Source organism: Polyergus mexicanus, unplaced genomic scaffold, assembly GCF_030449975.1.
Source record: "Polyergus mexicanus isolate NDT 795.1 unplaced genomic scaffold, iyPolMexi1.0 SCAF_9, whole genome shotgun sequence".
Lineage (NCBI taxonomy): Eukaryota > Metazoa > Arthropoda > Insecta > Hymenoptera > Formicidae > Polyergus > Polyergus mexicanus.
In genome coordinates this window covers 7,662,327-7,689,173 of record NW_027223329.1, presented here as the reverse complement: position 1 = coordinate 7,689,173, position 26,847 = coordinate 7,662,327, and the positions used below count along the sequence as shown (strand labels likewise).

The following is a 26,847-nucleotide window of genomic DNA, read 5'->3' as shown; positions in this document are numbered from 1 at the left end:
TATCAACCGGCGATTGCGGATCTTTGTGATTCGCAAGAAGAAGATGCGAAGTGTGTACGGAAATGGAAGGAGGACACGGAATGCCTTCTGTAAATATCGAGATAAAAATTTAGACAGATTATCTTCTTCTCATGTTTCTTTTACTTATTGTCCGTATGGTATATCCTATCTACCATATAAATATTAAATTGTTTTTTTTTTTTTTTTTTTTTTTTAAACACCCTATATATATGTGGACGTTGAGATTTCTTGCTTGAATAACTAAACGGATGACTAAGGAAAAACTTAATAAATTTATGGATTTACACATCTCATAAATTAAATTAATAATATAAACATAAATTAATTCCAATGTTCAAGAGAAATATTATTTCAAAATTTTATATTATCTTTATGTATCAACAGAAGCTATAATGCATTTGTTAATGTAACGAACCAGTCGTCGCATTTTGAATTCTATAGTGTATCTTCCGGCACTATTATCAGCATTTAGGTGAATGTATAGCTGACGCGACATAACAGCGAATTTCGAGCTTACGTGAGAGAATCTGTTGTATAGATTTCGCGAAAAATCGTTAATCGTTTCGCTTCGTATCGCACCTGACGCCTTCGAAAAGACAAATCTAGGATAGAATCGTGTCAATGAAATTTCTACTAATACCAATCGATAATAATGACATTTCTACTGATACTAATCGTTATTTATATTTAGTATTCATTGCATACTCAAATGAATGCAAAATTTGTATAGTTTTTTTCTCTTAAATCCTTAAATAAAGTTACTGATCAAAATTGATCTTTAACAAGATCAATCTTTTTCAATTAATGTAATCTTTTTTTATCATCTTTTATCATATTATGTACATTATGTTCATAACAATGTCGGGCAAATAAAGCATTATTCATGCCGCTACGTCTAAACTGACATCATTAATAATTGTCTCAATGTCGCGTATATAGTATTAAAATTAAATTAATAACCCATTTAATATTCTAAATAGCTAAAATTAAATATTTAGAATAAATTTTGTAAAGCTTTACTCGCGAAATTTTTTTCGAAAATTTGCTTCAAATGACAAATACTTGATTCGAGAGACCATAAAAATTATAACTGGGTGAAAAAGATCTCTAAGTATGGTAAAAGTATAGCACAGATTAATTTTTTTAAATATATCTTTTTTATTATATACCAAATTCTTTGCAGATTGCGTTGAAAAGGTTTTTATAAATTATCGAAAAATATATAAATTAAATTATACATTATTTTTTTATCATATCTAATGAAGTAAAAAGACACGTGGAATCAACTCAAAAAGAAATTTTCGATATACTAAATACGATATACTCAAATGTAGTTTTTTACGTATACGGTCGCGTATAAATTCCATACTACTTGCTACATATTTCACGCAAGTTTATAGACAGAGTATTTCTCGAGAGTGAGGTCTTGATGATGACGTAAATCCCACGACAAATAATCACAAATGATGACGTTTTTATAAAGAATATATTTCTTTATGTAAATATGACATTGCGTTTTTTTCCATGATAATAATTAAAAGGTTTTCAATCATTCTTTTGATTCTTCAATTTTATAATTGACAGGGTTAAAAAATTGAACTCAAAATTATATTATAATAAAAAATATAAATAAAAACTACGGTGTAGAATTCACAAATACATAACAAAAGCCATATATAATTTTTATTGTTTTCATTATGATTTCATTAATATATAATTTCCCTTTCCTTATCATTTTTATCTCTTACATATGAGATTTATTATTTACTTCATCATTGTCATTATTTATGATTTTTGTTACATTTCTCGCGTGTCGCACTTTCGTGGAAAGATCAAATCAAATCATATCTTTCTTTGGCAGTCTCATAAAATTTATATGCATCGTCGCTTAGCGTCTCATTCGCGAAAGCGACAAGTTTGCGATCATAATTGTCCTTTTAGCGACAACGCGTCAAACGTCGCGTTGTGTAAGTTGCCCCCGCGTCAGATTAACGCGTGAAATTTTTATTTCATACGTCGCGAATAAGAGAAGAAAATGCGTCGTCGCGTCTCGATCGTTGCGAGAAGACAGGCGGAGAAACCGAAGGGACATGCGAAAGGACGAGAAGTGGGCGAGAAAGTTACGCGTCAACGTGTGATTTCTCTCCCGCGCCCCGATAAGACGCGCGCATGGCAATTGGATTGCGGCGCGTATTTAAGGGCTGATCTCCGACTGATTCTCGCCACTCTGTCGCACGGTATCGCCCGAAGCCTCTTTCGCCGGTAGCCACCCTTCGTGTCACTCGTAACTCTTCGTCCTCTTCGTCCGTGGACCAGCCGCGACCGCATCCAACTCGTCGCCGCGGTCTATCCCGCCTCCGCGCGATTCCGCTCCGTTGCTGTATAAAAACGAACCGAACCGAATCAGAAAACTTGCGATTTCATTTCGGGATCATCCCCGTGCGAGAACACGGGATTTCCTTCCTCTTACAGCGTGTCTCTCTCTCTCTCTCTCTCTCTCTATCGCGCAATAAAAAGTTCTAGGGGTGAACCGCGCGACGAAGCTGTAAACCTCGTCCTTTCTGACTGTCTTCTCGACGACAATCCGCTATCGTTGCGCTCTCTCACCAGGTTGGTATCGTACCGTTTAATATAGTTTATTCGGGAAAAAAAATATTCTTTTGAAGGATATAAAATATTTTAAATTTTATCGTGTCCATTCTCCTAATAATGGATTCTTTATTCGAGTGACACTCGAACCGTAAAGTTTTCATGAAATTTAAATGATATTGTCACAAAACTAAATACAATACATCGGATATTAATATATAATTATTAATATAAAAATGAGAAATTCGTTTACACATATCAATGATCTTTAAATGAAAATTTTATTCGTTTTTTCTCTTAGGATTACGATTATTCAATGACCTTTGATATTAGATAATAATTGGGGAAATTACGCATCATTATTTGTTTGAAAAATTAATATAGCCTAAAAAGTTCATATTTGAATAAACGCGTCTAAAAAATAAAAAAATATAACAAACTTATTTTGAGAGACCATTTATGATTTTTTATTATTTTAATAAAGCAAAAAATTTCAATTTTACATTAAAATTTTCGTTTCATAAAATAATATCGCAAAAATTATAAAAATAATTTTTACAATATTATTCAAATATATGGTGTATACAAAATTTTAATTTCTATATATTCATTTTAATAAAGTAGACAAAAGAGGATATAGAGATCGCTTTTTTCTCTTCTAAGTATAACTCATATGCACCCACGCGAAGAATACAAATACACTAGAAATGTAAAGCAGTTTTAAAGCGTTTCAGCCGATTATTATATGTATATTATACAATATATATATTATATAACAGATTGTACTTTTCTCTATTATATATATTATATAATAGAGACAGAGAAAAGTACAATCTATGTCGCGGATTTTCGAATGTGCGTGTGATCTTTTTTTAAACCAATATACAGAATATTATCATTTACACGGATTAGAACGTAAAAAATATTTCAATCCTATGCTACACCAATTATTTTTTTATTTATTTATCAAGTGACATTTATTTAACAAGTTGCATTTTCCTTTGATATTTTTCTTCGAAGCTTTTTGATTCGCAACGAATTTATTTCATGGGTAAAAGAACGTGCAGGCGAAAATCTGTTGATAAAATCTGTACTTTACGTACGAATCATACATTTGATATAGTCATTATTTTATATTACGTTATCTGCATATAGATTGTAGGTATATATTCTTGTTAGATAATACATTGTGTATTTTACTTTATATAATACGTACAAGAATTATACACACAAGCTGGGGGAAAAAATAGCAAGGTAAAATTGATATGCATCTATCTACGAGAATTTCGAAGTAATTTTTATTAATAAAAATATTTTTGAAACGTTAATAATTCTTCAATTATTATCAGAAATTATAAATAAAGAATCTTTTTAGGGAATTAAATTTCAAAAATAATGGAATATTATCTTTGTGCTCGATTTGAAGTGGACTTCGACTTTTTAATTTAAATTTTGCCATAGAAATTTGTAATAAATGTTATAATTTAATGCGAAATTATTTTTAAATTTCGTAAGAGAAATATCATATATATATATATGTCAGTTTTACGATAATTCTAAAACTTTGTACATTAGTTATCGACGATGTGAAAAGCATATGAGCTATAAAAGATGTAGCAATCTAATTTCTCCAAAGAGAATTAATTTTAGACTTTGAACGTTTTAAATGTGCGTATATTATAGGATAAAATGTTATGATGAAGTTGATGGCTAGCGCGTATCAATTTTTTTATTCGGCCATTTATTAATATAGGATTTTGTCTTCGCTCTTTTAAAACTTTAAACTTTGAAGTTGGCAAACTTTGAAAGATGGGATAAACTGCGTACGTACGATATTTCTCGATACCATTGACGAATAGACGTAGAATAATGATTCAACGCGCACGCGTAGATAATTAATGCTTTAATAAAGATTCAAAATATCCCAAGATTATTGAGTAATAATTTATATTGGACGTAAAATCTATGTATGATACACTTTATTGCAATTTTCCTATTAAAGACAAAACTTTATCATGTTACGAGAATCTGTTTTCTTTGTTTTCGAACGGCTATTTATGAAGCAAGGATGAGTGTTTTGCAATATGAGCATACTAATCAGATTATAATCATATTCGGATTATAATCGAGTCTCATAATCAGAATTGAAGATCCATTTTCATAAATACATAACGGGATTTTGCTTAATAATTTATAAAGTATAATCCACGTAATAAGACATAAAGTATATGATAATTATTGATAAATTTGCAATTTGTATGTAGAAGCTTTATTAATTAAGTTATCGAATTTAAGTGAGCTTATCTCTCTCTCTCTTTATTTTGCTTTTAAATTCGGTTTTTGGTATTGTTTTAAAAATATTAAAAATCATGAATAAGAAGTGCTATTTTAATAATTAACATTACGATAACTCTGTGTCTTGTTGAAAGACGGATCAAAGAAACAAATGTGCGTAAATCCCGCGTAGATACGATTCTCTTTGAATACATGTCGCCCAGTTTCGTACAAACGATATCGTATCGTTTCATTCTTCCCCAAAGCCCCGAAACATTTAACTTGTATGTGATATCCTGACTGAATAATATTACCGAGTTTCGAGCGATATATCTCATAAAGAATAGCTTTCTCACTTCTTCAGATTTTCAACATCTGAACGAGGTTACATTCTTATTGTGATAAAAATATTTAGGACTCATGCTTCTGCTACAGAAAGATTACAAATAGATTAATCCGGTGGAAGAAGGAGCGACTTTATTTATCTAAACTTCAAAGCTACAAGATTAATAAGTACTGACTTTTTGGAAATATATGCATGTGACGTCATGTGTATATTTAATCTAGATTGTGATACATTATCGTATAATTAATCTGATACGATATGCTCGCAAGTTTAATCGTTATGCAAACTTATAACATATGCGATGTCAATTGTTACGTCCAGACTCGGGGAAGGATGAGTCGACGGAAGGGAGTAACAACTATCTTTTATTATCCCGAAATTTAAACGTCTCGTGGCGTTTGGAATCGGGTCGAACAAACTGACAGGTCTGAAAAGCAGGTAAACGACTGAGTCGCTATTACGCTGGTTATTCAGGTGTTCGTTTGGTGGTCCCGTTTCGATAAGAGAATTTAATCTCTTTTACGCGGGATGGGACCAAGCGCGATCTCTCGACTAGGAATGAGTGGGGATTTTAATAACGAGTAATTCTTTTATTTAAATTAACAAGGTATGAATTTATTCATATGTTAAAGTAAACAGTAAACGATAGATGTACATGATTATATAAAAATAAAAAATAAAATATTGTTGATTCTAATTTCTCGATCTCATCACTTATCGTGAAACTAGCGCAATTGGAAATTCGTTTAAATTTTATAATGATAAGATCTCGGTTACCAATATTTTATTCGATTATTTCGACTTATGAACGTACGCTTGTTATAATATTTGAACATCGTATTATAGTTTTTATCATTATATCTCTGTTTTTATCTTTGAAAATTTTTGAAACGTCTTTTACAATCGCTTATTGAAAATCTTAAAAACTCTATTCGTTCTTCGATATTTTTGTCAAGAAAAAAAAGATCGACTCCAGATTAATATACCGTAATGATATAATATTAATAATCCGTAATAAAGAAGATAACTTTAAATAGTATGAATATTGTGTTAAATTAGTAACTTTATACACACGTAGATTGAAATATTTATTGCAAGAGAGAAAGAGAGAGAGAGAGAGAGAAATAACTCACACTCGTTAAATGCTACGTATTTTTTTATTAGATTATCGCTATGGAAAGTAACTTTTAATGCTTACTAATCAATTATATTTATTTAAAATAAGAAGAAACGACCGTGTACTGCAGTTCTTCAGAGACTATTATAAGCAAGTATCTGTTTAATAAATTTTAAAAATGGTGCACCATTATGACTTGATTTATTAAAGTAGTGCAGTTTAAAATATAATAAACATAATACTAATAGAACCCATTAGATGAAAAGTTTTATCATTAGGTAGTGCAATAGCTACTTGCCGAGCCATCTCGGAGTATATCAGAAATGAGAAAAACCAGGCGAATAATTCTTACAGTTAATGTCCACATAAGTGATTTATTGCCAACGAGACCAATTTTGTGTATCTTGTATTTCTTTTCTTTTTTTTTTTGTCAAACGCGCTAAATTTAGTCGCGATAACGCTAATGTAATATCTGGTATTAAAACTATCCAAAACTTTCTAACGGAATTTAGTACATTTCATAGGATATCTCCGTATATATGAAATAGAATTCATGAAGCTTCGCGGAGCAAATTGACTTTATTGAAGAAGCGATCTAAAAAACATCAATATAAAATATTGATATCGGGGACAATCTTCCTATCTTCTAATATTAATCATGTTTATTACTTCACGACGTTGAAAAGATATAGCGAATAATTTTATACTCATTCTCTATCGAACTTATAGATAGTATTGAGGATGACAAAGAGCATACGTAAAAAAAGAGACAGGGAGATATTGGGGAGGAAGGATTATATATATTCCCCTCTCTAGGGAAGGATTATATTCACTCGTGTATGTAAATTGGTAGTTGTATCACAGAAAAATCAGTGCAGCAAAAACATACATCGGGATTCAGATTTTAGACAGCTTATATTATCTATATATATATATATATATATATATATATATATATATATATATATATATATATATTTAGCAGTTTATTTGGAATAAAATTTCAAGAGGCTTTAATTATTATTTTATTGTCGTATAATCGAAACTTATTAAGATTCATTATCCTTTAATACTATGTTGAGAGTAGTTCATTAAAAAAAAAAAGAAATAAAAATATTTTATCGATTAAATAAAACACGCGACGATCCTCGATTTTCGCAAACAGCGACTTTAAATTTCTCGATACTGGAGAATAAAGATTAATCGTGTCCTTCCAATTTTTGTTTTACACGAAACACGTTCCGCTTTTACATGAATATTAAAAATACTCACTATTCGAATTATCTGTCACAGAAACGTCTCGCGCTCTTAAAACAATGTTTAATCTTACATTCTTTAATCTCGTTCCACGCATTGCTTTTTATATAATAGATATTATAAATCATATATAATATTTTATAATATTATAGATTAGATTAAAAAATGATTACTTCAAATTTTTTAGACGTCTCGGTTAATTATGTTCCAATAAATTGTCTTATTTTAATTAAAATGAAATAAGAAAATTTTTTTGAAGAAACAAATATCTTTTAGAAAAGGAAAAAGTACACACACACACACACACGTACAACTGTGTTTTGAGAAATTATAAATATCGAACAAAAATTCGATTTTAGTTTTTTTCTTTTTGTATTGTATACTTGTGATTGCTTGTAGTGGCAAAAAAGAAGTCTCGTCTTTCGATTCGCAACGTATTAATATTTCATGCTACCGTCAAAGATAGTTGCGCAGTCGATTTACGTGATATGTATTATTCCAAGATATCAAGAGGAAGGGAGATCAAAACACAGTTGATACTCTCAAGATATACGTGTTTATACGTATGCATAACACCACATTCATTTATTAATAATTCAAGAGACTTCAGTACAATATATATACATATATATACAATATATACGACATATATATACGGTATATCAATATATTTCATTTCTATCATATTTTTATCGTATCATATATATATAATAATTATTATTTTATTATTAAAGAAGTTATATATTTGTTATGTAAAGAAGTTATATATATATAATTGCTGCACGGCCGTAAATGCGCACGAGAAATGTTTTTGATTGACAATGAGTTCTTTTTATTTATTTTTGATACTTATATCGATCGAAAAGTCTCGTACCGATCTTTTATACTTTTATACTCACGCACTTAATCGACGAAGACAATTATGCAACCGATCACTATCGATTATTCACCATAAATCGCTAACGATTTTTTACTGAATCACTTAAAGAAACGCGTTAAATACATAATGAACGTTACTTTTTATATCTATTGTACCGTATATATTATGTTATATATCAAAATTTAAAAAAGTACGATCAAAGTTTATATTCGTCGATTTGATGGCAACGATATCGATTCTTTTCTCTAATCGATGTTAAAAGTGCATTAGAACTGAAAGTTTTGTAATTATTTTCAGCTATCATCTTCCTTAAGTTTCCGATGTGTCAAATTGTCCGCTACCCAAAACTTTTTTCTCTTCTCTGCATATATTGTCATTCTAATTTCTTCCTTGCATAGATTTTTATAGCTACAATTGTTGTTACATAACTTCAAAATGTATTGGATTGAAGCGCAACGCGCGAAGATGATAATTACATATATCGATAAAACATTTAAGAAAACACGTTTTTAGTATTGAATTGCATTATCTACTCGGTGCGTGTCAATATTTACATATGTCCTATCGTCATTGGAGATAAACAAATGTAGACATGTTACGTTGGCGTTTTTTATTCAAATTTTGCTTCTATGCGAACAAGAACCAATTTAATTATTTTATATCTATGTTTACGTATTAAATAAAATACGATTATTTGATCCATTAATCAAGGGACAACGTGTCAGCAACAGGTTGCCCCTGTCTCGATTCGCATATCACAATTGTGTAATTATGCGAAGTGTGATTCGAAAAATATATCCGACGTTTACATATGTCTTGAAAGAATCGCCAAGATTCGCTCGTATTAATTCGTCGTGCTGAATTACTTCCTCATTAAATGTCCCATTAAACTCTATGGATAAATTTTTGGGATCAAAGTTAAAAAGAAGATTTTTTTTATTTTATTCCGCATCAAGAGCTTACGTAAAATCGTACAAAATTTAATTGCATATGTAAGATATTTGTTTTCACAAAGCAGTTCTTCTCGTATCTTACAAAGACGAGAGAAATGTCAAATTTCTTTGTTCTTTGACTATAATGTAAGTCTCTGCTTCGCTCTCACCCTGTAAGATTCTTTCTAATGCAAACGAAATAAAAGCTATCGGATAGTCCGAGCACGAGTATCCGTAACGCGATTTCCCCTCTCGCTTTGAATTTATTCGTAAGATCGTATTCTTCTCAATAAGTTCTATTTATCCGACGCTCTTTCAGATCAGCCTCTTCTGTAAGGCGATGCACTCTCATGCACTATTTTTCTTAATCGACTCTTGTTTCTATCATTTCTCTTATATTCATGAACTATTCAGTTTATACACATTCTTGCGGAATATACATATTTACAATATGATATATGATCTAGTTTTCAAAGGTGACACAAGATGTGCATTAAGAAATTATGTGGCATGCAAGATAATATAATATTTATAAGTTTAAACGAATACAAAATTAAAATTCACGGAAAGTAATGAAAAATGTCTTATATTTTATTAAAACTTGGGAAAAAGTATTTTTTATACAACGACAAATATTAATTAAACTGACATCATTATCAATCATCAAAATACTTGTTTCAATAACTTGTACACGATGTAACGTTCGTAATAATTAATATTAATAGCGTTAGTAATTGTTTGTAACGCAAATATTTATCACATATCGAATTATTCCACATTCGGTTCCCGTTCAGTGAATATTGATATATTGACATCTATGCATAATGTTCAACAAACTATTATAGTTTGAGGAAACCGCTTCGGTATTCACAGATCCACATATGCATTTATTTATATATGCATGATGTCATGTGCATATCAAACAAAACTGTGAGAAAATTTATAATTCATGATTTACAATTTTTGATATTTCATTTCCTCCTATCATTGGGTCAATTTAAACTTATATATATTAATTTAACAATTTGAGAATAATTTTTAATTTTATTTCTATTAAATGTACAAAAATAAGTTTTTTAAATAATTTTTAATATTTACATATTTTTTATAGTGTTGATTTCTCTCTCTCTCTCTCTCTCTCTCAACAATAAAATAATAAAGTGGATTAACAATTATGATATAATAAATTAATTTGGGACGGTATATAATACCTATATGTATATATTTTCGATTGTGTTAAAGCGTAGGAAGCAGCTTAAAAGGATAAATCGCTAATCGATACAAAACGACGTGCACATGCACGTTTTTTTTCTTACAGCACAAAAATGATGAGCTCGGCATTGATGATTCTCGTATCTGTTACGACCATGGCAATCTTGTCCGGCGAAACCTTTGCCGCGTTGCCCGCTCAATGCAATTCAGGATTTCTCGAGGAACTACCACCCAGACTACGTAAAATCTGTGTCGCTATCGCCAGAATATGGGATGCCAGGGAGATGAACGATTTCGTCGACAATAGAGGTGATCAAACGAATTATCAATTGAATAATTTATTTTTCATATATATTAATTTTATTTACGTTCATTTGGTGGGGCAAATAATTCTTTAAAAAATAGAAAATGAATCCTGTAAATTTGTAATTTATATTTTTTTTATATTTATTTGCATATATTAATCTATATTATCGTACTAATTGCAAAATATTTCAAATAATGCTCATATTTTATTTTCAAGTTGAAAACAAAAATTGCGACGATGAATAATCATACGACTTGCGTTGAATTGATTTCAGAATATCGAGAGAATTTGCCCCGTTATGACAGCAGTGTCAAGAGGCAAGACGTCGATCATGTTTTCTTGCGCTTCGGAAAACGACGTTAAAAACGATGGCCAGCTCTGTATTCGCACAAGCGATAAACGATCTCAAGTTCTCTTTCAGTTATTCGATCACCTCGTCATCAATTCGTAGGACATTTGCCGAATGTAAAAAAAAGGAATGAATTTACAGTCACCGCATACGCGCCAAAAGATGAGATTACCTAATCCCGTTATTAACGTTAACAACCTTTTTGATAATCTTCATTTTCGTTGTAAACAGTATTAAGGGATCAAATTGATCTCCTCAAGCGTTCTAGTGTTGAATCATCGTGAAAGTAAGTATGTCTTGGATTTTAAGAGTTTTTTTAGTACAATTTTATGTCCTTTCTTTGTTCGATAAAAACGGTACGTTTATAGAGGAATCTTAATTAAAGGTTTTATATTTTAACATATCTATTAACGGCCAACGTTCCATTTTTTGGAACAAAATTTTTATTATATATAAAAGATAATTAATTTTTGTAATATAAAAATAATCTCTTTTAAAAACACGTTTCAGTATTTATAAAATATATAACGCGTTCCAAAATTTTCATCTTCTTCGTAAAATTAGCAAAAATTTCACGTTATTCTTTTATCAATCTGAAATAATTTTACAAGCAATCATGTCTTAACAATATATCTTAAAAATCGAACGCTATTTTCGTAAATCTATATTACTTCGCCACGAATAGAGAATGTAACTGCATTACGCAATAAGTGTACTATTTTAATCTATATTGTATCTCGTGAATGTCTCGAATTTACTCGTCTATTAATTCGATGTCCTACATTAACTAAACCTTACAGTTAGATTAATATCGCCACTTTACGAATATAAAAACGTAGGAACGTTGCGCCGTATCGATTTTCGCGCGACTACTATTTCCAATTAATCACTCTCATTTTCGCGCCGTTTGTCGGGTAATGACTCTCTGTATGAAAATGAAGGATATTGTATAAAGTTCACCCATTATTTATTTTATAAATCAGTTATCCCACGCTTCGTAACACGATCAGCGTTGTCACTAGTGACAATTAATTTGAAGGCGGTATAATTAAATTAGATATAAATTAAATTGACTTAATCTCGGAAAATATATCAAGCAATATTTTAAATTCATATACAAGCATTCATTTGCTATTTAACTTAATTTTGTTTATTCAATCAATTTACTTTTAATTATATAATATTTTTCTGTATAAGATCCAAAAAGTGAACGCATAACATTATTAGAGAAAATTGAGATAAATCTTTCCTTAGTAAAAAAAAAAAAAAAAAAAATAAAAAAGATCATCACTTCTTTTTTGTAACTTTTCCAGATTTAATGTTTGATATATCAAATGAAAATTTGTATTGAAATAAATTTCGCTATAAATTGAAAAACGAATAATTTAATATATATAATTTATATAAATAATTTATATATATCATTTTACATTATTTATTTTTCTTAATAAAAATTATTTGTAAAGTTTAATAATGCTATACATTCACTTTTTGAGAGACGGCATTTATTACAAAAGATGATATCTATTGCAAAAGAAAATAGAAGGAATACGAACAAGTATACACAGCAATTTAAATAAATAAAGATCAAATAGTGAACGAAAATATATAAGTATAAATACTTTGTATTATGTGTCCTGGAATTGAAGTAGAAGTTCTCATTCAATCTTTATTGTCAATTGATTAATTTACAGTTTTACTTGTATTAAAAGACACGTGCCAAAGCTTCGACCGGTTCCGAAAGACTGCATTATTTTCACATATGTCTATATCTCTTACCAATATATTCGCATAATTATATGTATCTTAGCATGGAATAAATGAAAATGCGAAGATATGATGCTAATAGATATATAATATATTAATTACCCAGATAGCGCAAACCTATTCTATAAATATATTCTTTAACATTCTATATATATCCTTCAATAAATATTTTGATATTTTAATAAAGTGAAGAAAACGGTCTATGAATCTGCATAAATTTCAGAATAAGACCGTTCTAAATACAATGTTCTAAGCAGATTTATAAAATATTCTTTTATAACACGCGAGAATATTCTACAAAGATTCATAGATAATTCTGTAAGAATATATTCAAAATAGTATATTTGACGCTAAATAGAATCAAAGAAGACAAAGAATATATTGTGCTATAAGGATAATTACATATGACATAAATAGTATAGTTATTATAACAGGTATATACGTCTACACACACACATATATATAAAGTAATTCTCTCAGAATACTTGTTGGTTATTATATTATATGTATATAATTATACCATCCCTCTTCCCATCTGTTGCGCGATGATTAGTTCTTGGCACGCGCAATAGAAGATATTTTCAATATCCTAAATTAGAATACAGAAACAATCTTTTGTAAAATTGAAAATGTTTCCTCTGCAGCAAATATCCACTGTCCATACTAAACGGATTACTAATGCAGTAAAAATTTTACAAATTTTAGATTAGATATGTATTTTATATGTATATATATGTATCCTCATGTTTATTAATTCATGAGTCAACCATCTATAGTTACCGCGATTACGCAATTTACGTGGATTATTCCAACAATTTATTACAACAAAATCGAAAAAAAAAAGAAGGAAAAGAAGAAAATTTCGATCGGGATGATTAATTGCCAACGAGACTCGATTTCCGGTGGCGATCGATAGACCAAGCTTGCGGAAATCGAGCTCTGCTCGCGAGCGAATGAAGGCGGGGGTAAAAGAAGTACAAAAATATTGAGAATATCAATGAAAGCTAACTGTGCGAAAGATCGATAGATAGGTAAAAAAATCTACAAATTAAAATCATTATCATAAAAGTAGACGAGATAGTAACATTTGTCGTCTGCTATTGATTATTTCAGTGGAATAATTTGCTTCGCGATTTAGTATTACACATACACATACATCTAAGAATTGTTTTATTACTTTTCCTTTTTTCTTACACACACACACCCATTTAATATATCGAACGCAAGAAAGAAATTCGCAATTCGAATTTTTAAGACCGGCAAACTCCGGAGATTAATGCTTCTTGTCGCCATCGTCTTAGCAATTATCTGTGTGGCAATATTTGTTTTTCCCCGATCGACTACCCTGTATTCTAAGTAGTCTTTATCGCACGTACAGAAAAGATCCTGTATCACATTAATTAACCCACATGCCCATCTCTCGGTAGTCTGCGAGGGTATTTCATTCTTGTCGTATGTAATTTATCCGCGCGACGATGATAAGGACAAACATCGCGGAACATAATACTCCATTATGGTGCCGCAATGGGAGATTGAGAAATTAGAATAAATATTTATTTTATTTGGATTTATTTAAATATATATTTATATATGGAATATTCAATTAATTTATTTAAAATGTCACATTTAATATATAACTTATTTTAAAAAATAATTAATTTTTAGGTATATGTATGAATTTTTAAAACTTGGATTTTTGCAAAGAAAATTATAGGAATAGATATATTATTCTTTATATTTTTATTTTATTGCGCATTTTTTAGTATTTAATATATATGGTAATTAATATATATTTCCATATATATTTTTTTAATCTGCTCCTATTTCCATAATGATATAATCACTAAAAATTAAATATTTATTAAATGTGGAATGGCTGAGATGCATTTTTAATACTACCAAACTTTTTGATACGATGTAAGGGATTAAAACGAAGAATATTCCGCACAACTCTTTATTAAAAGAGCATTCTTTATATAAATAAAAACAATTTATTGTTTACTTATATTTGAGTGCGGCTAATACGATTCACTCAAAGAGATTTGTGGCACATTACGCAATATCTTCCACTTATTCTGACTAAGGTTTAATCTAAGAACGGTCGCACCGGATTAGTCGGACTACCCCATTTCACCTTCATTTCGTACAATATGTTTTATAACACATAAAATATATTATAGTACATACACGATATTTCAATAAAAATTTATAAAAAAGAACAAAGAAACAAAAAGTCGCGTAAAAGATAGCCGAATCGAGCACTGCGCGATCAACTTAAAATAATTTATTTAATTGTTTCCACCCTACAGACTTCTATATATTATAATATATATCATTTCCATACAATTTCCATACAATTAAAGAGGTTTGTAAAATTTGAAATAAAATACAAAAAAATATACGCTTTCTAAGAACGCGACCGTTCTTGAATTAATAAAAATTCTTATATAATTGACAATCAAACTTCTCAAAGATTCTTTACAGATAATTTAATAACAAGGAAGCAAATAACGACTTTGACTAGAGTTTAATCATTCAAATGTACATTATTTTGTTCAAAGATTGTCACTCAGATTGTGTGTCTCATAATCATTTTCTCATCAACTAAGCACGAGATAAATATAAAATACAATTTGTATTTATCATGTTTAGACAATGTCAGATAAAAACTTTGTCTCAATACAACAAAATACATTTTGTTGCAATTTGGCATGTCTTAATGCAACAATTACGACGCGAACGCATTGTTTATTCGAGATATAATTGTAATAAATACAATTTAGACTATAAGACTCTAATGTTGAAGAAACATCGAAATAATTTCTTAATTATCATTCTTCTACATTGTTAATTACACGCTTATTTCTAAAACATGCTATTATATACAAAATAAGTATTCACAGAATTAAATATCAGCAATTGAAAAAAAAAAAAAAAAAAAAAAAAAACAGGAATCTAAGCATTATCATTATATTATTAATTAGTTGTGTTCAAAGAGATTATAAAAGTTATATTAATATATTTCTTTTCAGATGTATATACTAATTTTTTTTTAATTGTCCATTTTTTGTTAATACTTTTTTTATATTGTGCTTTAATATAATCAGACGCATTAAAGTGGTTTGTTTTTAATAAATTACCTTATATATACGTTTAATTGTTCAAAACAATATTTCGTTATTATTAGATTTGCCGATTCTGATGATTGTAAATTGAAGAATCGCGGTCTGTTAGCTATATTTTATATAAAGCAGTGGAATATCCTATTCATGGAATTCTTTTTGGCATAATTTCGAAGGCACCTAGTAATCAAAGCTATATTGATTTAGAAAATAGACAAATTGTTTCATATATACATCATATAGATTCGAAATTGGCTTTAGAATAATTCTATTAAAGTTTTATAAAAAAACTTATTTCAACACTATCATGTTATATAAAAATTTGTTTTGAACAGAGCATGATAACAGTGTGTTCTACAGATTAATATACAAATTCTTAAATAGTTTGTTATTTATAATGCAATCAGCAAAGATTAGTGAATTGTTATATATTTTTACAAATTATATATACATATATAATTAGAATTATCAGTTTAATTTAATTGCTTATATGTAGAAATGTCACATTTCTGATTGTACCACCAATAACAAACCACTTTTATATAATCGATTATTTATTGAATCATTATGAAGAAATTGAAGGCGTTCTGTACAATTGGAACAATTGCTGAAGATATATATATTATACATAATATACAAGATATATGTGTATTGCATATATATATAACATGATATGCGAGATAGTATGAGAGAGAAAGAGATTAACGAGAAAAGATAAAATTGTATTTAATTGTTAGAGAATTTAAATATCATAGATATAAAATCTATAATAAGTTAGATTGATAACATGCCTTTAGGATATTTCATTACGTTATCTTTATTCGCAAAAAAAAAGAATAAGATATATATACCCATATCTTGATAAAATAAATAAATAACGATATCGATTGCAGCGAGAAAGAATATCATGAAACACTAAATATTGCATAATGTATTAAAAGTCTTGCAGATTTAGTAATGAATTTCTCCTACTCGTAATAATGTTGATATTGGCATTTAATCAAATAATTGCCATATAAATCCGTTTATGGAGGCGCTGAATGTGGAGGCTGGGGTCAGCAATTTGAAATGGTGCTATGCTTCTCATCAGCGTAATACGATACTGTTACAACATCGCCACCTACGTTAATCAAGCATTGACCCTGAAAATATATTTTTTATTAAATATACGAGCATATATTTAAATATAAGCGTGCGTATCAATCCTGAAAGATATGCATTAGATTTAACAATAATATTAATATATCATATTTCTTTTTAAATATATAAATTAATATGCTTATAATTTATTAATTAATGATATTGCTATTTTAGGGAGAGGGCGAATTTGAGCACAACATTTTTATAGCATTTCTTTAATATTTCAGCATTAAAGCAAAATAATATTTGTACTAACCTGATTTTTGTGAGGGCTGTGAAGAAGTACACATTGAGTCATAAAAAATGCTACCATAGCATTACCTCCTAATGCCGTAATGTGCGCGCGAACAATCGCCAAAACTTCCATCATAAAACTGTGAGTGAAACCACTCAGTCCACCATTCTGTAACACATCGTCGTTAACAATTGCGTTTCCAATTCTGACAAGAAATCGTGGTTCTTCACAAAACTCACCTCCCGTATCGATGTACTTTCACGAATAAAGAAAAAATTTAGATTGCCTTGATATCTTTCTATCCTTCCACCTGGCAGGTAAGATAAAGGTGTTATATCTACTCCATATCTTCCTTTCAAAGGCACCTATAACAAATTAGTGATGTATTTATATCATTAACGCTCAGCAAATATTGCAAGTATCAGAAAATATGCAATTCTTGATGTATTAAATTCGGATATATATATATATATATATGTGTGAAATATTCTAAAGAAAAGTTCTCACATGTTTACGTCTATGAATGAATGATTTTAAACGCAAAGGTGAGCGTGGCCTTGGCTTTTGTATAGGGGCAGCACTCAAAATTGTGGGATTTCCTATACAAGTGCGTGCTGCATTGTCAGATGTTGCATTGTTTTCTAAATGATCCTCATCGAGGCTGAAAATCATATCGCTGTCATCTGGCAAAATAAAAAGAAAAGGCATTACGCATTTGAAATGTTTGTTTTTAAAGAGAATTTATTTTTCGAAGACGTCTAGTTTAGATGACATATGTTTAAATAAAAAGCAGTAATTATATATATATATATATATATATATATATATATGTATTGTAATAATAATTTTAGATGAATATGTTAATATTTGCAGAAAAAATTGCTTCAAAGTACCTGACTTTCTTACTTGATCCTTGCTCTGGGAACGATATATAATTTTCCTTTTATATTTATTCATATTCAAAGGTTCTCCCAATCCAAGCGCCATACCAACGACAGTCAATTGTATTTCATCTTGTTCAGGTAACGCCACTTTAAACTGCATATCACACAGAGCACAGGGAACCATTCTCCTTAATTTAAAATACAAGGACTAGAATAAAGTACACAAAAAATGTTTTAATAAAATAAAAAGTGCTTTATAATTTCTTTTTACAGAATAAATTTTTGACTATAAGTAAATATATGTAAGCAATTGTGTAGGGAGGAAGATACTATTACTTGAAATTTTTAGAGACAAGTGATCATACCTGAAGTAATCTGGCGAAATATTTCGATGGCATTGACGCGAATTGTCCTGTAGGAATCTTAGCTCTTGAGACCTGTGTGAACATTTGTAGATTTCTAACAATTTCTAAATCTTCCAGGCCAGGTATTGTCTGCGTATTAACGACATGAAAATCATCAGGCGGTCTGTTGTCCATCAATGACGATATCCGATCCATATCCTCGATGTCGTCCACTTCCAAGACACACGCGTCGCGAGTACCCAATCCAAGGTCAAGTTCTGGTAGATCCTCATCTGATTCGTCTGTATCGGAAGTACTCGGAACGCGTCCATTTTCGACTTCCTACAATCGCGCGACGATTATAATTAACGAAGGAATTTCTAACACAGTATTCTTTGATATGAAAACGGGGTTAAATCCCACATACGTTGACTCCAATTGGTTTGAGGCGATAAAATTCTCTATTCTTCTTCACCGTCTCTACGATAGACTTTTGCATTTCCGCCAATTGTTCCTCGTTGTGCCACGAATTGCCGGACGCTATTTGCGGAATGGTAGGCAGCGGTAGCGCCGTGAGATAAATCGCAGTGCCTACAGCCATGCCGATTATAAACCTTTCTCCCACACAAACCTGCAACTTGAGGCCAAAGATCGCGTTCATGCCTTTAATCTTGAGTTTATTCAATAGTAAACTATGGAGCTCGTATTCCAGGAAAGGCAGACAATCGGATATCTCCTTCGCATTCAACTCGCCCCGCAGATCCTTCTTGTTCTTGCACACGGTGGCCTGTATGAAACAGCCTCTTCCAGTCGTCGGTATATTCGCAGGCACTTCTATAGTGGTAAACATCACATCCGGGACTTTAGCGCGTTTACATATGATACACTTTGATACGTTAACCCTAAATGGCACGCTATTCTCGCTGTAAGGAAGATGGCACAGATTGCATCGTAATTGTGATTGACCATACGAGCCCTCGTGTTCGTTACTCATGTTCGTACTCTCGGAAAAACGTCGGTGCAATTTTCCGTTTAACCGTTCCGAATAAGTCACGGCGGCTACATCGCAGTCTACCTTCTCCGTTGTCTTCGTTACCCCCGTTGACTTTTGCTGGCCCTTTTCACGGTCCGAATCGATAGCAGCCGCGGGCACGCTTTGTTGGAATTTATTTAGAACGACACCGTCCAGATCTTGACCGGAATTATGAAAATTTATGACCGCCGCTGTACCGGAAGCACTCAGTACGCACACATCGTCACTATGGAAAGAATCGTGTATTAAGAAAGTTGTAACAAGAAAGATTAAGAATTTATAATCTGAAGAACATTTTTGGATCTGAGAGAATATTGGAATTTTTTAAAAATGTGTCCGCAGGAACACGTGGCAAACTAGGAGACTTACCGTATACTAGTTTCTTCTTTGTAGCCTATAACAACATTGCAAGCTAATGCTCTCGCGTGTGATCTAACTTCCATCCTGATTTCGGTCCACCACGCATCACGACCCTCTGGTTCTTCCAAATTACTTATCCTCTCGATTAATTTCACAGATCTCGAGCTTACTAGACCACCTATCTCCATCATAAGATTCAGTTTATTACGATAGTTAATTGCATTTGTGCATACAAACTTTTATACTTATTTTTAGGATTGATTATTTTTACTTATTACATACAACTTTAAAAATAGATGCGCGTCAGATTATATAAGTAAGCATAATAAGTAAGTATAATTACCTATATGTAATATAAAGCCAGGTGGATAATATTGCATCGTGATGAACGGATACTCTAACATTTCCAACGCATCTTGATTCATAGATCTAACCGCAGCCGGTGTCCTTAATGGTCCCGCCATCGATCTGTCACTGCTGCCGAGAGAGTTACCTGAAGCGCAACGTGATCTTTTCATTATGTTTTTCTTTCTTTTTTAATCAAATCAAACAGAAAACTAAATTCCAGTTGTAAGTATATCAATAGTATTAGAGTAAAAAATTATTATTAAAAAATTCTATAGAATATAAAAATAAAAATTGAAACAAAAGTAATTCTCTAATCATGTTTTGTATAATTGCAATGCATAATTTCGGCGGTCAGAGAATAACAGGCATGCTACTTTTTTATTTTACTTGGAAGAAGAGCTCACCTTTAGGAGTTACACTCAGATCAGAATCGCTCGATCTTCGATGAAGCGGTACGTTGGCGAGAGTTCTAGTCGCCGGCGACTGCGACATTTTCACGGTCATCGAGGAGACGGCCGGAAGCGGACAAGACGGACTGATGGACGCCTCGTCTTGCTGCCTAAGATCGGGAGAAGGACGGGACACACACGAGTTGTGAGTTATATTAGCCGTGTTAGTGGGCTTACTGCGATCAATGTGATACGATGCTTTTTCCAAATTACAGATTGTGCGTTTGTGAGTACTGCCGTTGACAGATACCGCGGATACCGTATCAGATTTGCCATGGCTGCTATTCGATAATTTTCTCGAGATCTCGGGCAAATCGTTGGGAACTGCTGGACAAAGTAGAGCGACTCGTTTCGAATCGCGTGATACGCGCGTAACACGATGGTCGGTTAAATTGACGAGGGAGGAACCGCAGGAACGGGAAATAGCGTGAAAGATCGAGATGTTCGGCTGCCGATCCGAAGAGAGATAATCGGGGATCGAGCGGACGCGAGAAACGCGAAGAGGAACGTCCTCTTTGCGTTCCTCGCGTCGTCGTCTGCGCGACGTCGCATGTTTTCTCGTGGGTATACCGTGCGAAGGAATCTTCTCAAGCGAATTCTCCGATGTATATACAACTCTTTTATGCATTTTCCTTTCGCGTTTTTTTCTCTTGCTCCTCAGCGATACGATTCTCTTACCGTGACGGATTGCACACGTGGATACCATCATTTTCGTATCGATTAGCTTGATCAAATCGCGCATGCATCTCCGTCTCTCGGCGACAATCGTCTTCGCGCGCAGTTCTTCTTTCGATACGCTAGCACGTCTCATCGTCATGTGCGGCGAATCAGTCACCGGAGATAAGTCGATTGCTGGATTATTTCTCTCTCTATCTGTGCTTATATGATCTTCTGTTTCAACGGCAGACGAGGATTCAAGTTGCGCCAATTGCCCATAGGGATGCGACTGATCCAGATCTCGTTCGTGTTTCGTCATTAAATAAACGACATGACGTGCTTCATGTAATAAATTATCTATCTTCTCCGACTCGAATTTTTCGGAAGTATCAACTTTACATCTCGCATCATCAATTTCTCGCTCATCCAATGAAGGAATCGTTTTTGGACCAAAGATATCGATTTTTGCTAAAGTCGTAATATTAGAACTTTCGTCGTTCGACCGTTCGATCGATGTGTCCGAGTTTGCGTTCTCGTGAATGTCCATGGTAATTACAGGGATTGCGTCATTTAGTAGTCCGATATCTTCCGTGCTTGCTAAATCCGGATTCGACGAGAATTGATAATTCATTGCTACATCCGAATCTATTTGCAGGGTAGAATCCGTACAGCTTTCTGCACTAGAACGGACGGTAATAGGAATCCTCTCCTGAAGACTGGACAATCCCGCCGCTCTGCCACTATCGAGAGAGTATCTTGAATCGTCCAAGATATTATAACTGGCAGTACTGTTCGATAATTCGTCATCCGAGGAGTTATCGTTGTCGTCGGAGGAGGACATCTCTGTCTCGTCAATCGACGATGTGTTATCCTGTCGCTGTCCTTCATCCTTGATGTCCGCATTCTCCTGAGAATTTCCTTTACAATACGTACCACTTTCTTCATCGTTGTTCGTCGTTATCAACCGTTCATTGATGGGAAAGGAAGAATTATCATTTCCGACATTCTCCAAAGGCATATGCCGTATAGAACCGATCAATAAAGCAGCCATTATGCTAGTTTTGATTTCATTGTGGTTTTTCTCCCTCTTAGAATTCATGGTGAATGACTGGGTCGGATCCGCGTCGGAATCACGATCAGCTGGATGATTCTCTTCACCGACGGAGTCAAATTTACTGCGTAGATGCTTGATTTGTTTGGAAAGTTGATCTCTCGATGGCTTCTTTCTGACGGTGGCGTCTTCCACCGTCAGCGTGGTACGTAAGGATCTCGCCGTCTCGTCGATCAAGTTCCGATTGAGTTCCGTAGACGGGGCGAGATCCGAACCACCGGGAATACCTATTCTTAAATTCAAGGTACTCAAAGTGTTACATCGGAAAAATGAAATACGCTTGCCACGTTTCTTTCGCGCCCCGGTACACCCAGGAGCTTCGGATATTCTCGTTGCACGTTCTGGGCGCGTTAATGATGATAAAGATCTCGCGCAAGATGGAAGACTCCTGTTCATGGGTATGCGCACGGGATACGAGACGGGAATGGAAATGGGAATAAACGGCGTACTGTCGTCGACATCTAAGCGTCCTGTTTGCGCTTTAGTGCATGGAGAGAGCGCGAATGCGATCCTATGCAAACGTATGTGGATATAGGAAAGACAGAAAAATACCTATTAATCTCTTTCTAGGAAAGTGTAGCATAAGTAGAGGCAACAACAAAATGAATCATTTAAATCTGGAAAGTATAATTTAAAAAGTATAGATTTTTTACTTATTACATAAAAAAGGTATAATCATATCGATAAATAAGCTCAAACAAAATAGCTCAAATAAGTATCGACAGCTTATCAATGACATTAACTAATTGGCTTGATCTATTTATGACACAAATATGGATGTACTAAAGTAATGAAAAACAAAATTGAAGATAATTGATTGAGATATATAGTATCATAAAATAGTTCTCTTTATAGATTAAATGATTCATTCGATAAATTCAACTCGTCCATATCTATCTGTGAGAAATTATTTTCAGTGGCGAGATAGAACGTCTCGCTCATAAAATAGAAGGGACTACATTTCCTTATACGAAATTCTCGAAATAACTTGTTCACGAACGCCAAGTTTATGGTCGGTCTGTTACGAGTTGGCAACTCGATTAATGGGTCGCACGATGCCAGACGCAATTGCATGATAATTTACCGTTTATCGTAATGATCAAACGTATAATTGTATTCAATAAGAGGATATTATCAGTCCATGTTACAATCCAATGTTAAAGATATAAAACTACTCACTCCTCGATGTTGATATTGTCGCAAGGAAAACCGAGAACATCATGCAATTTTACGAGCGTCACTGCTGTACCTATACCTCTGGCAACGATACCGGATTCCCCTTCCAGGTCAAAGTTTTGCAGATACCTGATATTGAATAATAACAAGTAATAAATGTATCTAAAATCGGTTCCTTATAAAATCTCTTGAGTAATATTGATGAAATAATAAAATGTATCTATAGAATTGAAAATTTTAGGAAAAAAAGAAAAAGAAATATACCCAATCACAGCATTTCCACCAAGATCCAAGGCTTTCAGTCCAATCTTTCTTTGGACTTCTCCGCTTAATTTAAAAAATAAAGTCTGTCGTGCCTCATTTGATGCTCTAGGTGTTCTTATTTTATCGATCCATTTGTATTCAGGATCGTCGCTAACTACAAGTTCTTCAACAAATCCATGTATCATTTGAGCATGATATCCGTATGGTATGTTTGGTGCTAAAATGTATATATATATATATATATATATATATTTTGACTATATTTATTGTATTTATAAATCTTTTTCAAATACTATTTTTATTAATCTTACATCATGTGTGATGTGTATATAGAATCAATAATAGCATTAATTTAAAAATAATATTTCATACAATAAAGAAATAAAATATAAAATCAATATATTGAAATTAATTTAAATCAGTCTACTATTTCTTTTAAAAATATACTTAAGAATATGCTTACAGTAAAAAAATTGTACCCCACACGATGACTGCCTAAATTTGTTAAAATCAGAGAACAACTCCACTTTGATAATAATATTTACTTCACCACGTATGCCATGCATAGTATCATATACAGGTATCCATCCAGTCATAACTGATCCTATAAAACCAAATGCATAAAGAAAAAAGAATATTTGAGAAATATACAAAATATGCAATATGTCATATTATATATATATCACCTTGTGAACCAGCACTGGTGTTCATAGATGCTTCTAGAGTCCAAATGTTTTTTACTGGAGGCAGCATACCAGGTAATAATAATGGATTCAAGTTTATGTAAACTTTGCCTATCGCATCATTTGCAGAGTATGTGTCATGGTCCATTAATCTAATTTGTAACGGCTCATCTTGTAACTCTGCGTCGTCAACTTCAAATCGATACCATTCTGAATTCCATTGTGGATTTAATGATTTTCGACATACATCCGTCTTGTATGTTATAGTACCAAACTTTAGTTCCACATATGCATCTGTTGTATCACCAGAACGATCCATGACTGGTAAATTACGACCAGCCAATATTTTCACCTTTATTTTTCCAGGCATTGTGTCACTTTAGCAGATTACAAACAACCTGTAACAAAATCACGTTTCGTGTTTATTCAACCACATACATCATGTTAATACAAAAGACCAAAAATGCTATCGAACACATGTTTTCATATTATTGCGCAACAAATGATATTTTATGTTGATTCTTACTTGATGTAACACTCTGGCAAATTTTATTATAATTTTTCAAAATTCCAAAAGCATCACATACTAAAAGTCATTTCGTCGAATACTGTGATATTATGTATGTATAATAATAATATAGAAAATTCGTCATTTTTTATATATCACTGTATACATTATTAGCGATATATCACTGTACATCATCCTACAGTTACATTTCACAAACAATTCAATCGCGAATGTTTTATATCGTGAATAATTAAATTTTCTCCATTTTTCCATCGATAATCAGCCGTTTATATCTTACTCTTTATAAAAAGTTATAATTAAATTACAGAGAACAACACAACTCCGGCGAAACATATGACACTGAGTTTTAATAAATTAGTCACGAGACGATTGAATTAAGTGTCTCCATTGCAATTATATTAATAAGCCAATGAATTTAGCTATCATCGCATTCTATCTGACTCTACCTGGCACGCGTGATCAAGAAATACATGAAACGTCCAAAATTAAACTGTGTTGTTACAGATGTTTTAATGTCAACTACATATATCTGTTACTTCAGCGGCACGTTACATTGCGATTTACTATCGTAAAATTCGAACGAAAATAAAATGATACGCATAACATACACATCTGCACATATATCGCATGTAAAATTTAGATCACAGAAAATTAAATGCCCGGCGTTTTTTTATATAAAAAGCTTACAAAGTCTCGTCTAATAACACCATCTACATTTATTTTAGAAACTGGAATTACATCGGTCATTGAGCATTTATCGACTGTCGATAAAATCACCGTTTATTAGTTCGTGTATGCACAGATAGGGTAATAACAGTACCTTGTCAGTGGTGTCTGTGTCTGTAATATATCCGTAAAGTGTATTACTGTAGTACCGTAAATACTTATTATTTTGTACATTAGTTGTTATATAAATCACGTAAGAATATTAATTCAATTTGTTTGAATTTATTTGAATAATTTAAACAAGAAAGAAACTTTTATATATAAATATTATAAAAATTTCTATTTAAAAAATAGTTTTTCTTTTTTAATTTATAAAATCATTCTATCTCCGGTTATTATTATACACATCGGATATAAAATTCGGCGGATATCATAATGATCTTTTGAAATATTAATTATTCTGAGTACTGCTATAATTTGAATTGTATGTTTATATGTTACAGATCAACGCAGCTTTAATAACAACACACTGTTGCGTAGCATCAGTATCAGTGAGTGAAATTTTTATTTAATTTTAAGGCAACAGATTTATAGAGATTGTAGATATAGATAGATCCGTTGCCTTAAAATTATATAATTACCCATCTATAATATAGTTAAAAAAAAAAAAAAAAAAAAAAACTAGTTGAGAAAAACATTGAAGTAGATCTTTCTTGCATATTTAATTTCAAATTTCTTGTGAGATTCGGTAGAACAATTTGAAACCGGAATTGCATTCAGCATCGAAAGAACTAT

General features: G+C 31.7%; 2 protein-coding genes across 5 annotated transcripts; one reads left to right on the top strand and one right to left on the bottom strand.

The window, feature by feature from the left end:
• Positions 1 to 24: 24 nt before the first annotated feature.
• Ms (neuropeptide receptor myosuppressin) lies at positions 25 to 12,507 on the top strand. Of its 2 annotated transcripts, none has more exons than XM_070301450.1 (3): positions 25 to 89; positions 10,735 to 10,937; positions 11,210 to 12,507. In XM_070301450.1, the coding sequence occupies exons 2-3, from the start codon at positions 10,742 to 10,744 to the stop codon at positions 11,296 to 11,298; spliced, it is 285 nt and encodes a 94-aa protein (XP_070157551.1). In that variant the 5' UTR covers positions 25 to 89; positions 10,735 to 10,741; the 3' UTR covers positions 11,299 to 12,507. The 2 variants fall into 2 exon arrangements, with proteins under 2 accessions (XP_070157551.1, XP_070157550.1); XM_070301449.1 differs by lacking the exon at positions 25 to 89 and adding an exon at positions 2,330 to 2,631.
• Positions 12,508 to 16,040: 3,533 nt separating this feature from the next.
• LOC138936165 (C2 domain-containing protein 5) lies at positions 16,041 to 26,012 on the bottom strand. Of its 3 annotated transcripts, none has more exons than XM_070301309.1 (15): positions 25,384 to 26,010; positions 24,861 to 25,255; positions 24,638 to 24,778; positions 24,175 to 24,391; positions 23,914 to 24,039; positions 20,922 to 23,245; positions 20,513 to 20,662; positions 20,179 to 20,347; positions 19,204 to 20,035; positions 18,798 to 19,118; positions 18,442 to 18,640; positions 18,056 to 18,231; positions 17,788 to 17,913; positions 17,570 to 17,716; positions 16,041 to 17,315 (listed from the first exon to the last, which is right to left on the bottom strand). In XM_070301309.1, exons 2-15 carry the CDS (start codon positions 25,225 to 25,227, stop codon positions 17,229 to 17,231), a joined length of 5,382 nt encoding a protein of 1,793 aa, XP_070157410.1. In that variant the 5' UTR covers positions 25,228 to 25,255; positions 25,384 to 26,010; the 3' UTR covers positions 16,041 to 17,228. The 3 variants fall into 3 exon arrangements, with proteins under 3 accessions (XP_070157410.1, XP_070157411.1, XP_070157412.1); XM_070301310.1 differs by having other exon boundaries at positions 25,833 to 26,010; XM_070301311.1 differs by lacking the exons at positions 16,041 to 17,315; positions 17,570 to 17,716; positions 17,788 to 17,913; positions 18,056 to 18,231 and having other exon boundaries at positions 18,502 to 18,620; positions 25,384 to 26,012.
• Between the last annotated feature and the right edge of the window lie 835 nt (positions 26,013 to 26,847).

Coding starts and splice junctions, on each gene's coding strand:
- Ms (XM_070301450.1), top strand. CDS start 10,742: ATGATGAGCTCGGCATTGATGATTCTCGTATCTGTTACGACCATGGCA. Junction 10,938..11,209: donor CGATTTCGTCGACAATAGAG/GTGATCAAACGA, acceptor AATTGATTTCAG/AATATCGAGAGAATTTGCCC.
- LOC138936165 (XM_070301309.1), bottom strand. CDS start 25,227: ATGCCTGGAAAAATAAAGGTGAAAATATTGGCTGGTCGTAATTTACCA. Junction 20,348..20,512: donor TGGCTTTATATTACATATAG/GTAATTATACTT, acceptor TGATGGAGATAG/GTGGTCTAGTAAGCTCGAGA. Junction 17,316..17,569: donor ACAGCCCTCACAAAAATCAG/GTTAGTACAAAT, acceptor ATATATTTTCAG/GGTCAATGCTTGATTAACGT.